At 37.3% G+C, this 12,205-nt stretch overlaps 1 protein-coding gene across 5 annotated transcripts in view; it reads right to left on the bottom strand.

Annotated features, from left to right (window-relative positions):
* Positions 1–12,205, bottom strand: part of Nbeal1 (neurobeachin like 1) — a 154,582-nt gene that overhangs the window by 98,461 nt on the left and 43,916 nt on the right. For all 5 annotated transcript variants that reach the window (XM_052749579.1, XM_052749582.1, XM_052749583.1 and 2 more), the window contains 2 exons: positions 7,901–8,207; positions 5,090–5,196 (listed from right to left, as the gene is read on the bottom strand). In XM_052749579.1, the coding sequence (XP_052605539.1) occupies positions 5,090–5,196; positions 7,901–8,207 (414 nt within the window). The remainder of the gene's footprint in view (positions 1–5,089; positions 5,197–7,900; positions 8,208–12,205) is intronic.

The following is a 12,205-nucleotide window of genomic DNA, read 5'->3' as shown; positions in this document are numbered from 1 at the left end:
ATGTGCAAAGGAATGGGATGCTTAGACAAAAGTAAAATTGAATAGTCTCCAGGACGGGGGATAGAACTCACTAGTAAAGCACAAACATAACAGGCAAAGGCCCCAAGTCTGATCCCTAGTACCACAAAACAGAAAATAACATACCAATCTACACAAAGAATATTTTTAAAGTTCTTGCTCTTAAAACAGAAAGTATAACTCCAAAATTTAAGATACAGGCAGAAAGCACAAGATTTCAGCCTTCTTAAAGCCAAAATGAGGGCTTTAAATCTTTGCCACTACTAATGACAGATTGTGTTTTTCTTGTAATTAAAATACCACTGGATCATCAAAATGCATTGTACAAAACTCAAAGAATAAATTATTCAACACTCATCACATCTAATCATAAAAGTCTAATATATGATATCATACAATATATACTTTACACATATGTAAGGACTTTATATTACAATGAAACTTAGTCGCTAAGCACAAAAGCCTTTCCACAGGGCATTTTCTTGGGAAATGAAGACATATTTAAACTGGTGGATATCATACACAGATGCCAGAGAAGCTACCAACAGTCTAGGCCAACAAGTGGCTCAGTGTGTGAGTATTTGCTGCACGAGCCCAACAACCTAAGTTCCATCCCCAGATGTCCTCTCATCTTCAGATGCACATTTTGGCACATGCACACACATTTACTTCAGACAGATACACAAACATACCCACGCACATACACCCATGCACACACACAGATGCACACAATAATAAGTTTTCAAAGAAAAACTACCAACAGTCAGCTTAAAGTTTTCAATCAATTCATAAGTTTTGCTATTTGACAGCTTTAGCTGGAATGTTTCCATTGAGTATGAATGTTTAAACAGTGAAATCACCTTGATTCTGCATTATTGTATAAAACAGACTAAATGACTTGTTTATTAAAAGCAACAATAAAATGATACAAAAAGCAATATGCACATCATGAAATACATTTGTGAACTTAAATGCTCACAAGATTCCAAGTATTTTTATATATTCATAAATCATAACTACATCCACAAGATGATATACTATCAATAAACACTATAATTGTCTCCAGGCAGTGGTGGCACATGTCTTTAATCCCAGCACCCGGAAGGCAGAGGCAGGCAGATCTCTGTGAGTTCGAGGCCAGCCTGGCCTACAAATCAGGTTCCTGAATAGTGAGAACTGTTGAACAGATAAACCCCATCTTGAAAAACCAACACAAAACAACAACAAATCCAAAACAAAACAAAAACCTTGTAACTGTCTTATGTTTAACACACAGTTTAACACACAGTAAGTATTTTACACTAGTTAAAAGTCAGTAACCATGAATATAAAAAATAAATTTATAGTAACTATATATTATAATGAACTTAGGGTCAGAAAACACAAGCAAAAAATCCTAGTTCCAACAATTATTAGTATTGAGCAAAAGCACAATAACAAAAGTAATTTAACACCTCAGGACATTATTTCTTTACTTGTGTAAGGAGTAAATTTGGAAATTTATTTTAAAGATTTAATTTTGTTTTTGTTTTTTCGAGACAGGGTTTCTCTGTGTAGCTTTGCGCCTTTCCTGGAACTCACTTTGTAGACCAGGCTGGACTCGAACTTTCAGAGAGCCACCTGGCTCTGCCTCCCGAGTGCTGGGATTAAAGGCGTGCGCCACCACCACCCTGCTGGCTTAAAGACTTAATTTTAATGTTTTAAACAATTACTGCCTGAATTGTGAAATTATTTTAATGTTGGGTATGGAGATGGAACCCTTACATGCTGCTGGTGGGAATGTAAATTAGCACAGCCAAAATGGAAACAGTATGGACATATCTCAAAAACAAGACCAGAACTACACTATGATCCAGGTCTCCCACTCCTCTGTATATATCTAAGGAAATAAGGTCAGTAAACAAAAGATACTTACATGCCTGTTATACTGCTGCTACACACAACAGCTAGGCTAGAGAACCAGCCTAATGTCAACCGCTGAATGGACAAAGAAAATATGGCATACCACATAATGTGGTATTAATGTTAAACAAAAAAATAAAAAAATTAAATTGTCACCTGAGGCAAAATGAATAAAATAAAATACAACAGACACAGACAAGTGCCACATGTTCACTCTCATATATGGAAACAAACAAAACAATTGATTCAAGTAGAAGAGGACCTGCCAAGAACTCGGAAGGATGTGGGGGTGTTGGCAGCCAGGGCAGAAGAATGGATGAACATGATCAAAACACAGCATACCTGGATGTAAATACTACATGAGTCACATTAATTTGTATAAAATGGCTGGAATGTCATATGATTTGTGATGATTCTAACCCCCCCACCAAAAAAAAAAAAAAATCCTCCAAAAGGAGAAAACTACTGAAAGGAAAGGCCAAGGGCCTGGCTTTTCCTGAAAAACGTTTCTTCTTTGGTATATTCAGTTTCAAAGAAAAATGTAGTGAGTAACATGAAATATTTAACTTTTTTAAAGCTAGCAATTTAGAAGCTGAGGTAGGGGGATCGCTGTGAAGTTCAAGGACACCTGGCCCCACAGTGAGTTTGAGGCAAGCCCAGGCTGAAGAGTGAGACCCTGCCTCACAAACACAAGAGCTATAACTAAACTTGGTTGTAGTACAACAAATACAGACATGTGCTATATGATGACATTTTGGTAAATGAGAGATACTATTTGACAGTGGTCCTGCAAGATTCCATTACTTGGTGAGTTGTATCTATCTTAGTTTGAGTAAGTACACTTGGTGATGTTCATCCTAAAGATCTATTTCTCAGAATATATCATTCTGTAAGATGTAACTATTATGTCATCATCCTGGTTAGCTTTGAGAAAAAAAAAAAACTATTTTTTAAATGACAAAAGTCCATCTTGACAAATTTCAGGGTGGGAACATCCTAAAGATTCTTGATATGTGGAATCTGGATTCTTTTTTTTTTTGGAGGGTGGGGGGTGGATTCAAGACAGAGTTCTCTGTGTAACCTTGGCTGACCCAGAACTTGCTCTATAAACCAAGCTGACCTCAAACTCACAGAGATTTGCCTGCCTCTGCCTCTCGAGCACTGGGATTAAAGGCATGCGTCACCAATGTCTGCTAAATCAGGATTCTTTTAATAATACACAAGATAACTTTGTTACTGATGCTGTCTTCCTAAGTGACAAAGTCATACTGTTTTATAATTATCAAAGTGTTTTATAAATACTTCTATTGTGCATTTTCATCTAAGATATTTTCCACATAAATAATATTTAAAAGACAAGAGGCGAGGCATTACATACTACATCAATATATTAAATGTATTTTCTGCTCTATTTAACTATATTATTAATATAAAGTAAGCAACGAAGTAACACTAAAAACTTTCAAAGCTATGCCTTTTTACAGTAAGAAAAACAAGAATCCTTACTGAGGAATAATATCAGAATCAACCAAGTGTTTTCAACTAGGAAGTACAAGAATTAATAGAAAAATATAAGGAAAAATGGAGTAGTTTCATTTCCAACCTCTCTCAAAATTTTTTGGTAACATCTTAAACTCATGGGCATACAATAGGAAGCACAGAAACATGAACTGCTGCGTACTCTCTCACACTACTATAGCAAGTATAAACTGGCAAATAGTAACAACAGTGAAAGTACGAACTGGCAATATGTACCATGAGCCTTAACAGTGTTCCTACTATTTTTCTAGTTTTCTATATTTTCTAATTAGTTGTAACTTTTTAATACAAAGTCTCCTAATTTTAAAAAACATACATGTCTAGTCTACACCCTACGACTAGGAATTCTACAAGAAATAGAATTCCATTTATAAAACTTCAAAGAGTTATCTGAAGCTGGGCCATGGTGGCGCATGCCTTTAATCCCAGCACTCAGGAGGCACAGACAGGTGGATCTCTGTGACTTGAGGCCAGCCTTAAAAAAGTTTCTGGTATTAAAAAAAAAAAAAAAAAAAAAAAGAGGCTGGGAAGATGATTCAGTAAATACAAGTGCTTGCTACACAGCATGAGGACCTTGACTGCATTTGTATGTTCTAGACAAGTAGCTAATCAAGAAATCAGAAGTAACCTGTGACTTTAAATAGTCTCATACAAGTATATGTATCCATGTCTAAGGGAAAATAAAGTATTTCTAAACTGAAATATCATACAAAAAAGATTCACATGAGTTTCACTACCTTTGGATCATAAGTAATATAAATCTAGTTTCAATGAAGACAAAACCTGTTCCCATGTAGACAGTGAGTAGATTTCTTTAACAGTTCTTCTGAGATTGGAGGATTTAGATATCTGCCTAGTTCCTAGACCAGGATATATGACTACTAAATGTTACTGTCCCCTGCCTAGCCTAGGCTGAGCTAAGTGAAAGCGTGAGAGGCAGAGTGCCCAGTGATAATCACACATCCTCAGAGAGGACAGCCTTGGCTGGAGTCCTGCTTCTGTCTCTCACTGGTTCTGTGATCCTAGACAGGGTATAAACCTTTGTGCCTCACTTTTCTCACTTCTAAGATGGGGTGAGTATGTACATACATATACTACGATAGTCTAGTTTTATAATAAATTTATCTGGTAAAAAAGATAAAACTTGGCTATGTATTGAAATGTAAACACAAATTAACAATAAAAATTTTGGTAATGACATGCTCAAATCTGAATCAAAACAAACCTTTTGTTTTTTTTGACACAGGGTTATCACTATGTAGCCCTGGCTGTCCTAAAACTCGCTACATAGACCAGGCTGGACTCAAACACACAGAGATCCACCTGCCTCTGCCTCCCAAGCACTGAAATCAAAGGTATGGACCTCTAGGCCCAACTAAAATAATAACACTTCAAAAAGTCCTAACAATGCCAACGAGATGGCTCAGGAGGCCAAGGCGCTTGCTGCCAAGTCTGGCAGCCTGAGTTTAACCCTATGCCAGTCCCATATGCTAGTAGGGCAGAACCAACTCCCACAAGCTGTCCTCTGACCTCCACATTCCTGCTGTGGCACGTGTTCCCACACACAAATAAGTAAATAGGCAAACAAACAAATAAATGTTCACAAATATAAAAAACAATAATAAAGTACCTTGCAGTTCTGTAGAAGTCGTATGAGATGTTCAAAGCAATTACTGTTAAGGAAAATGGCCTGAAGAACAGGCCTGTCTGCGCAGTCTAACATGGCTGTGATGGTATCTATAAATTAAAAACAAACATCACTCATGTAAAAGTGAAAATTAGGAATCAAACATTTATCGTCATCATTTTAAAATTAGGCTTTTTTATCGTCATCATTTTAAAATTAGGCTTTTCAGTTGACAGAAAAGATGTAAATTAATTGGGAAATAATATAGATGAGGAACAGAAAACAAATGCTGTAATTGAGAAAAGTGATTATTTTCATACTTTATAATTTAAGCTAGTTTAAATTTTACGTATGACTGGCAAACATTTTTCATATTTACTTGTTCTTTCATAAGGTTTGTCTTGTGTCTGATTTGCTATTAAAAAGCAATACCTGTTTATGACATTTAGTAGTCATATTTAAACACTATGAAATGAATATGTGGCCTACGAAAGCAATGACAATATTGATCTCTTATTGCCTACTGTCGAGATAATCCAATTGAGAAATCAAAGGGTATCTGGCATGGCAAATGTCACAGTTCCTAATAAAAACAAGAATTCCACTCACTCAACAGAGAATCAAACTAACTTTTAAATTTACAACCTGTAATAACTATAGAAAAACAACTGGGTGGTGGTGGCACTCACCTCTAACCCCAGCACTCGGCAAGCAGAGGCAGGTGGATCTCTGAGCTGGAGCCCAGCCTGGTCTACAGAGCAAGTTCCAGGACAGCCGAGGCTACTCAGAAAAACCCTGGCTTGACAAACAAACAAAACTATAAAAAAAAAAAAAATGGCATTATAGCATATTAACTAAAAACTATACAAAACTATTCTTTTTCTATATAAACAAATATAATGGATAATTTTCAACAAGGTTTTTATGTACAATATTTCTAAATTAATACATGTACGTATAAATTTATATGCCAAATCATTACTGTTTCTTATATCTGGGTGGTGAGATAATAAAAACTTTTTTTGTTTGTTTGTTTTTCAAGACAGGGTTTCTCTGTATAATCACCCTCACTGTCCTGGAACTAGCTCTGTAGACCAGGTTGGCCTTGAACTCACAGAGATCTGCCTGCCTCTGCCTCCCGAGTGCTGGGATTAAAGGCATGCGCCACCAGCGCCCAGTAGAGATGTAAAAATTTTTACTCTCTTTTTTCTAACTAAGTTTCCTAGTTTAGCTGTAACGACAATATCTACCTCTGTAATGAATACAGTTCTTTAACAATCTAACACAGGAAACACAACAAGAATCACATAAAGTATTGATCACAATTCACGACATTCTGAACTATCATTGTGTGCTCCACCAATGAAACTTTATAGGAAAGTTGGCATGGGAAACGGCAGGCTGTGGTTCTGTATCTCATCTGGTGCTCTATTTCATACAACATAAAATTACTAAGATAAAGGGAAACGCCATTTCTTTTTGTATTATGTTATCTGTCTGTCTGTCTGTCTATCTATCTATCTATCTATCTAAATTGTAGTTACTGTCATTTCCAAATATTCATGCCCACATATAAAACTGAAAAGGGGATTTAGAATGACTAACTGATCCATCTACTCTGGAGTCTGGAGTCTGGAGTGCACTTGCAGCATCACTGGTTTTGAGCATGCATTATTCTCTCTTCAGGATCATAAAGCTGGTGATTCACAGAGAATGGGCCTGTAGCCTCAGAGGCTTTGCCTTTCCATGCCAGTTCTACTCAATAGGAGCTGAGAGTCTTTAAGAAAGTTACTGAGTTACTGAGTATCTGACTCCCCCGTACATTCATCCTTTATAGGGAATAATGAGTGTGAGTCACCTATGTTGATTAAAACAATAGATGGAAAGTATGTACTACACTAACACACTGTAACCAAAACAAAAATGAAGTTTTGTCATTTTGAAGGAAAAAAAGAAATTATATAAACTGACTAGGTAGTTTGGAAAGCACAGAGACCAGACAGATAGATATACTTGCTCAGAGACACCAACCAACCAACACAAAGAAATGCAAAAGAAACAAAGACACAGGGTTCCTCTGTGACAACTAGATGCTGTTCTAAAGAACAGAAATGTTAGAGAGGCATTTTCTTAAATAATTTTTATCACAAGTAAAAGTGTATAAATGAGCCGGGCGGTGGTGGCGCACGCCTTTAATCCCAGCACTCGGGAGGCAGAGCCAGGCGGATCTCTGTGAGTTCGAGGCCAGCCTGGTCTCCAAAGCGAGTTCCAGGAAAGGCGCAAAGCTACACAGAGAAACCCTGTCTCGAAAAACCAAAAAAAAAAAAAAAAAAAAAAAAAAAGTGTATAAATGGGGCTGGAGAGATGGCTCAGAGGTTAAGAGCACCAATTGCTGCTCTTCCAGAGGTCCTGAGTTCAATTCCCAGCACCCACATGGTGGCTCACAACCATCTGTAATGAGATTGGGCACCCTCTTCTGTATACATAATAAATAAATAAATCATTTAAAAAAAAAAGTGTATAAATGGTACCTTCAAAAATTTAATTCTTCCTGGCAATTTTAGTCATAACTTTCTTTTTAGCATATACACTTTAGTGGATTAGACTTTCAAAAAAGAATAGACAAGTTTCTCCTTGATAAAGCAAAAATGTAAACAAATCAATTCCATACTAATTATTTGGAAGTCAAAAATCTAAATACTCATTACCTGAACTAAACAGTCAATATTTTTAAATATAATAGACCGTATTTCAAAAGAAACTGAGAATGAGAAAGCAAAAAGGAACTGAGGGAAAACTTCATTAAATACTTACTGAGCATCTTAATCTGCAGAGCTATGAACTGGCTTTCCCACTGCCTGGTCCTCCTCTGTTTAGGTAAAGCTGAGTGATCTGAATTGAGCAATTTAAAATAGTTCTCCAGTATGGTACTGGTTTCCACCTGTCGCTGGTCAGAACTGCTCGTAAGAAGGATGTGTATCACTTGTGTGAGGCACTTCAGTGTTAGTTCTCTCTTCCTACCCACTTCCTCAGGGTCTCCTTCCTCCCGTGAGTCACAATCAGACAAAACTCGCATGAGAACCTCCATGGTGGCTGGAGAAATCGCTTGCAAAGCATTCCTCTGAAACATTAAAAACAATAAAAGATAAAATGAAATCTAAACCGTTTTACACATTTCTAATAACAGAGAATTAGTAAGCCTGTGGGTAACTTTTTCTTTTAAACAAATTAACAAAGTTATTAACAGATATATGTGATAAACACTGCAGATGTTACCCATATCTAAGCCTTATTTTGCTCACTACTAATCTGAAGCTTACTTTCCCTCCTTTGCAGCTAAAAGTAACCATGTCAGATAGCTCTGCCCAAAAGAACAGAGGACAAAGACTATGAAAAGGCTATTTCTTTACAAATGAAGAGGTTTCTTTCTTTTCTTTTCTTTTCCAGCCTAGAAAGCAGACACAATGCTTAGAACCACCTTACATAAGAAAAGATAAAACCCAAGAATTAACTTATAAGCAGTGTACAGAAAGCAAAACAGGACATTCAAAGGGTCTTAGCCCATGAACATTTCTCAAGAGTTTCTACACCCACTGCCTGCATTTAAATTTCTTAGCCAAGAATTTTAAAACATCAATTTCACTAAACCTCTCTTAGATTTTATGTTATTTACAGCAAATCCATCCCAAATGACTTAGTTATGTAAAATGACCAGCTGAATCTACAAATATCTCTGAAACTCTTTATATTAAGTAAGTGGTTGCTGTTGAAATATAATGAAGCCAGGCCTGATGGTACTGGCCTATAATCCCTGCTATTTAGGGAGGTTAAGGCAAGAGGACCAAAAAGTTCAAACCTTGCTTGGTCTACAAAGTGAGTTCGAGACTAACATAGACAATTTACTGAGACCCTGTCTAGAAATTTAATTGTGGGGAAAAAGGGTAGAAATGTATACAGTTCAGTGCTAGAGCAATGGTTAGCACATGTGAAGTCTTAGGTTCACTGTCCAGTAATGCGGGAGGAAACCAATGTGTAATGAACATAATTGTGCAATAGTCCATAGGTCACTCAGTCTTGCTATTACCAATAATATTAATAATAAATAATATTATGGAAGAAAGTACTGATGACATATCCAGTATTCAATCTCCCGTAAAAAATCTTTACTTACTAGAACCCATGATGTTTTCCTGGCTACATGACCACCAACAATAAAGATCGTATTGCCTACTTCCCCTGCTGATGAGAAGGCCCAGGAAGTGAATTTTATCATCTGGACACATTTGGCCCTTTGACCTCACAATGTTCGAGTTTGGTAAATGAGACACAGGACTGAGCAGATGCAGTGGCAAACATCTCTAGGCCCAGCACCTGAGAGGCAGAGGCACTCCAGATCTGATCTACAAAGTGAGCCAGCCAGGGCTCTATAGTGAGACCTGTCTAAGAAGGGAAGGGGAGGGATAGGAGCGGGAGGGAGAAGAAATGAGAGCGACCACCAGTTTCTCAGTATCTCCTGAAACAACAGTTTGCTTATGTCAGTATCTCCTTTGGGACCCCCGTCTGTACTCCAAATGCCGACATTATGGTCAAAACACTAGCAGCTACTAACAACCTGACACTCAGGAGGAATCAAGAGTCCCTGAAGAGCCTAGATCTACCACGTTAACATCGAAATGTTTTCTACCTTTTTATTTTCTCTTTCCCAAGTGCTAGGGACTAAACCCAGGGCCGCCACATGCTAAGTAGGTGCTGCATCACTAAGCTACACCTCCAACTCCACAATGCAGTTTTGTGATTCAGAGACAAAAGTAGACTAAATTAAGCTTGGACAATTTCATTATTATACAGAAAATCATAAATAAGATACAGCTCTAACTTCCTTCGTTTTTACAAGTACAGGCCACTTTGTTCATTGTTTTACTTGACTATGTGTCCTTTAGTCCTTATAAATATCCTGTAAATATCACTGTTTCCATGTTATAAGTAAGTGAACCAGAGACAAATAATTTATCTGAGCTCAACCTCTGTGAGATGGACACCTGTTTCAAACCTAGGTCAACCCCAGTATCCCTGCACTTAACAAAACACAACAGGTTCCCTTACGTGTATTCATTCACAGATCTAAAAGACAAATATGTCAGTGGACAATTCAAGGACAATGCTTTCAGAAAGACCCGTTATCAGACTTTTTTTTTTCTTTTCCTTATGGTAAGGATCATTCTGAAATCATCAAATATTCAACTCAACTAAAATTCCCTTATCCTGACCCAACAGCCAGCAAGCACCCTTTCTGACTTCAGTAAGTCTAACTGACTATGGCCTGATCACAAAACTTCTGAGTAGTTTTAGCACACAATATAATAAATTGAGTCTCTGGTACCTATTTTATTTTTCATGGCAACTGTTCATTACAGAATTATCTTTGAGCTTCATAACCCATGAATGAGTACTAACAAGAGTATGTCTCTAGGTGCTCAAAGATGAATGAGACCCACGAAGGCTCCCCATCAGTCAGCACCACCACTCCTACTTTTTCATGTTTACCTGTCAATTCCTATTCACAATAGTAAAAAATGATGGAAATTGTAAGGCAATAATTCAAAAGAAGAAAATCAGCTAATACAGCAAAGTGATGAGGCCAACTTGAAACAGAAAATAAGACTGGTCAGTGGCGGTGCACGCCTTCAATCCTAGTCTCAGGAGGCAGAGGCAGGTGGATCTGAGTTCGAGGCCAGTCTGGTCTACAGAACAAGTTCCAGGACAGCCAGGGCTACAAAGAGAAACTGTCTCAGAAAAACAAACAGAAAGTAAGATCCAGACCACTGTTCCTTTCATCTTAGGAAGATTGCTATCTTCCACCAGGATCAAGAGACGTGCACAAAACCTACCGAGGAAGCCTAAATACAGACACTGGCTTCTAAAAAGGGAGAGAGGATAAATAAACCAGAGAAGGAAATTTTAACAGCAATCTAAAACCAACAGGTGTGAATATGCACTGGCTGTGAAGATTACTGAATGAAAAATATGATAATACAGATAGAAACAAAAGTAGAAAAGTAGGGAGAGAATTTCAGCAGAGGGAACCCCAATCTCAGGATGGATTTACATACTAGAGAACACACTTGAATATACCTACAATAGACACATGAATCAATCTCAGGATAGATTTATACACTAGAAAGCACATCTGAATATATCTAAATTAGATACATTAGCATAGAAGAACGTGCCTGCAATCCCAACTGATAGGAGAGGCAGGGGGATTCTGTATTCAAGGCCAGCAAAGGGTTACATAGTTAGATTCTATCTCAAAATTACTACCTGAGGAAAAAAAAGAGGGATTACACATAAATATACCAAATAATGTTATTACATTTACTTGAGAATAAGACAATAATCTCTCAAATAAAACAGTAAAGTGTGACCCAATATCCAGTGTCCTAGCCTGGGCTTGGTGATAGATTATAACAACTGTCACCTGCTATAAGATAACAATCTTATTAAGATGAAAGATACATTAACAGATAAAGAACTTCCTGTTGCTATGCAATTAAAAGTTCTTACAGGCATAAAAAAGAACCCTTATGGGGAGCAGTGGTGAGCCATGCCTTTAATCCCAGCACTCATGAGGCAGAGAGGCAGGGTGATCACTGAGTTTGAGGCCAGCCTGGTCTACAAAGTGAGTTCCAGGACAGCCAGAGCTACACAGAGAAACCCTGTGTCAAATAAATAAACAAATAATAAAAAGGAAGGGAGGAAGAAAGGAAGGGAGGGAGGGAGACAGGAAGGGAGGGAAGGAAGGGATGAAGGAAGGAACTCAAAGAATCTATAAACTTGGGAATGAAAAATATGTCTTTATTTCCAGTAGTCTCTCTTTGGAATTTAGTATTTCATTCAAATTTCAATGAAAGCCACAAAACACAGCAATGTAAGTAATACTTGTGATTCTGCCACCAATAAAAATTATATATACTTTCATATATTACAGCTGTTAACATAGCAAGATTCTTTACAGCCTATCAAATGTAGGTTCTTCCTAGGTTATATATGCTGTTCTTTCAAACTCCTTGGCTCAAGGAATCCTGTTTCAACCTTCTGTACAGCTCTGACTAAAGCTTC

Source organism: Peromyscus californicus, unplaced genomic scaffold (genome assembly GCF_007827085.1).
Source record: "Peromyscus californicus insignis strain IS unplaced genomic scaffold, ASM782708v3 Scaffold_21__1_contigs__length_65335640, whole genome shotgun sequence".
NCBI classification, from domain to species: domain Eukaryota; kingdom Metazoa; phylum Chordata; class Mammalia; order Rodentia; family Cricetidae; genus Peromyscus; species Peromyscus californicus.
The sequence above is the reverse complement of the archived record's forward strand: the minus strand, read 5'-3'. Positions and strand labels throughout refer to the sequence as shown.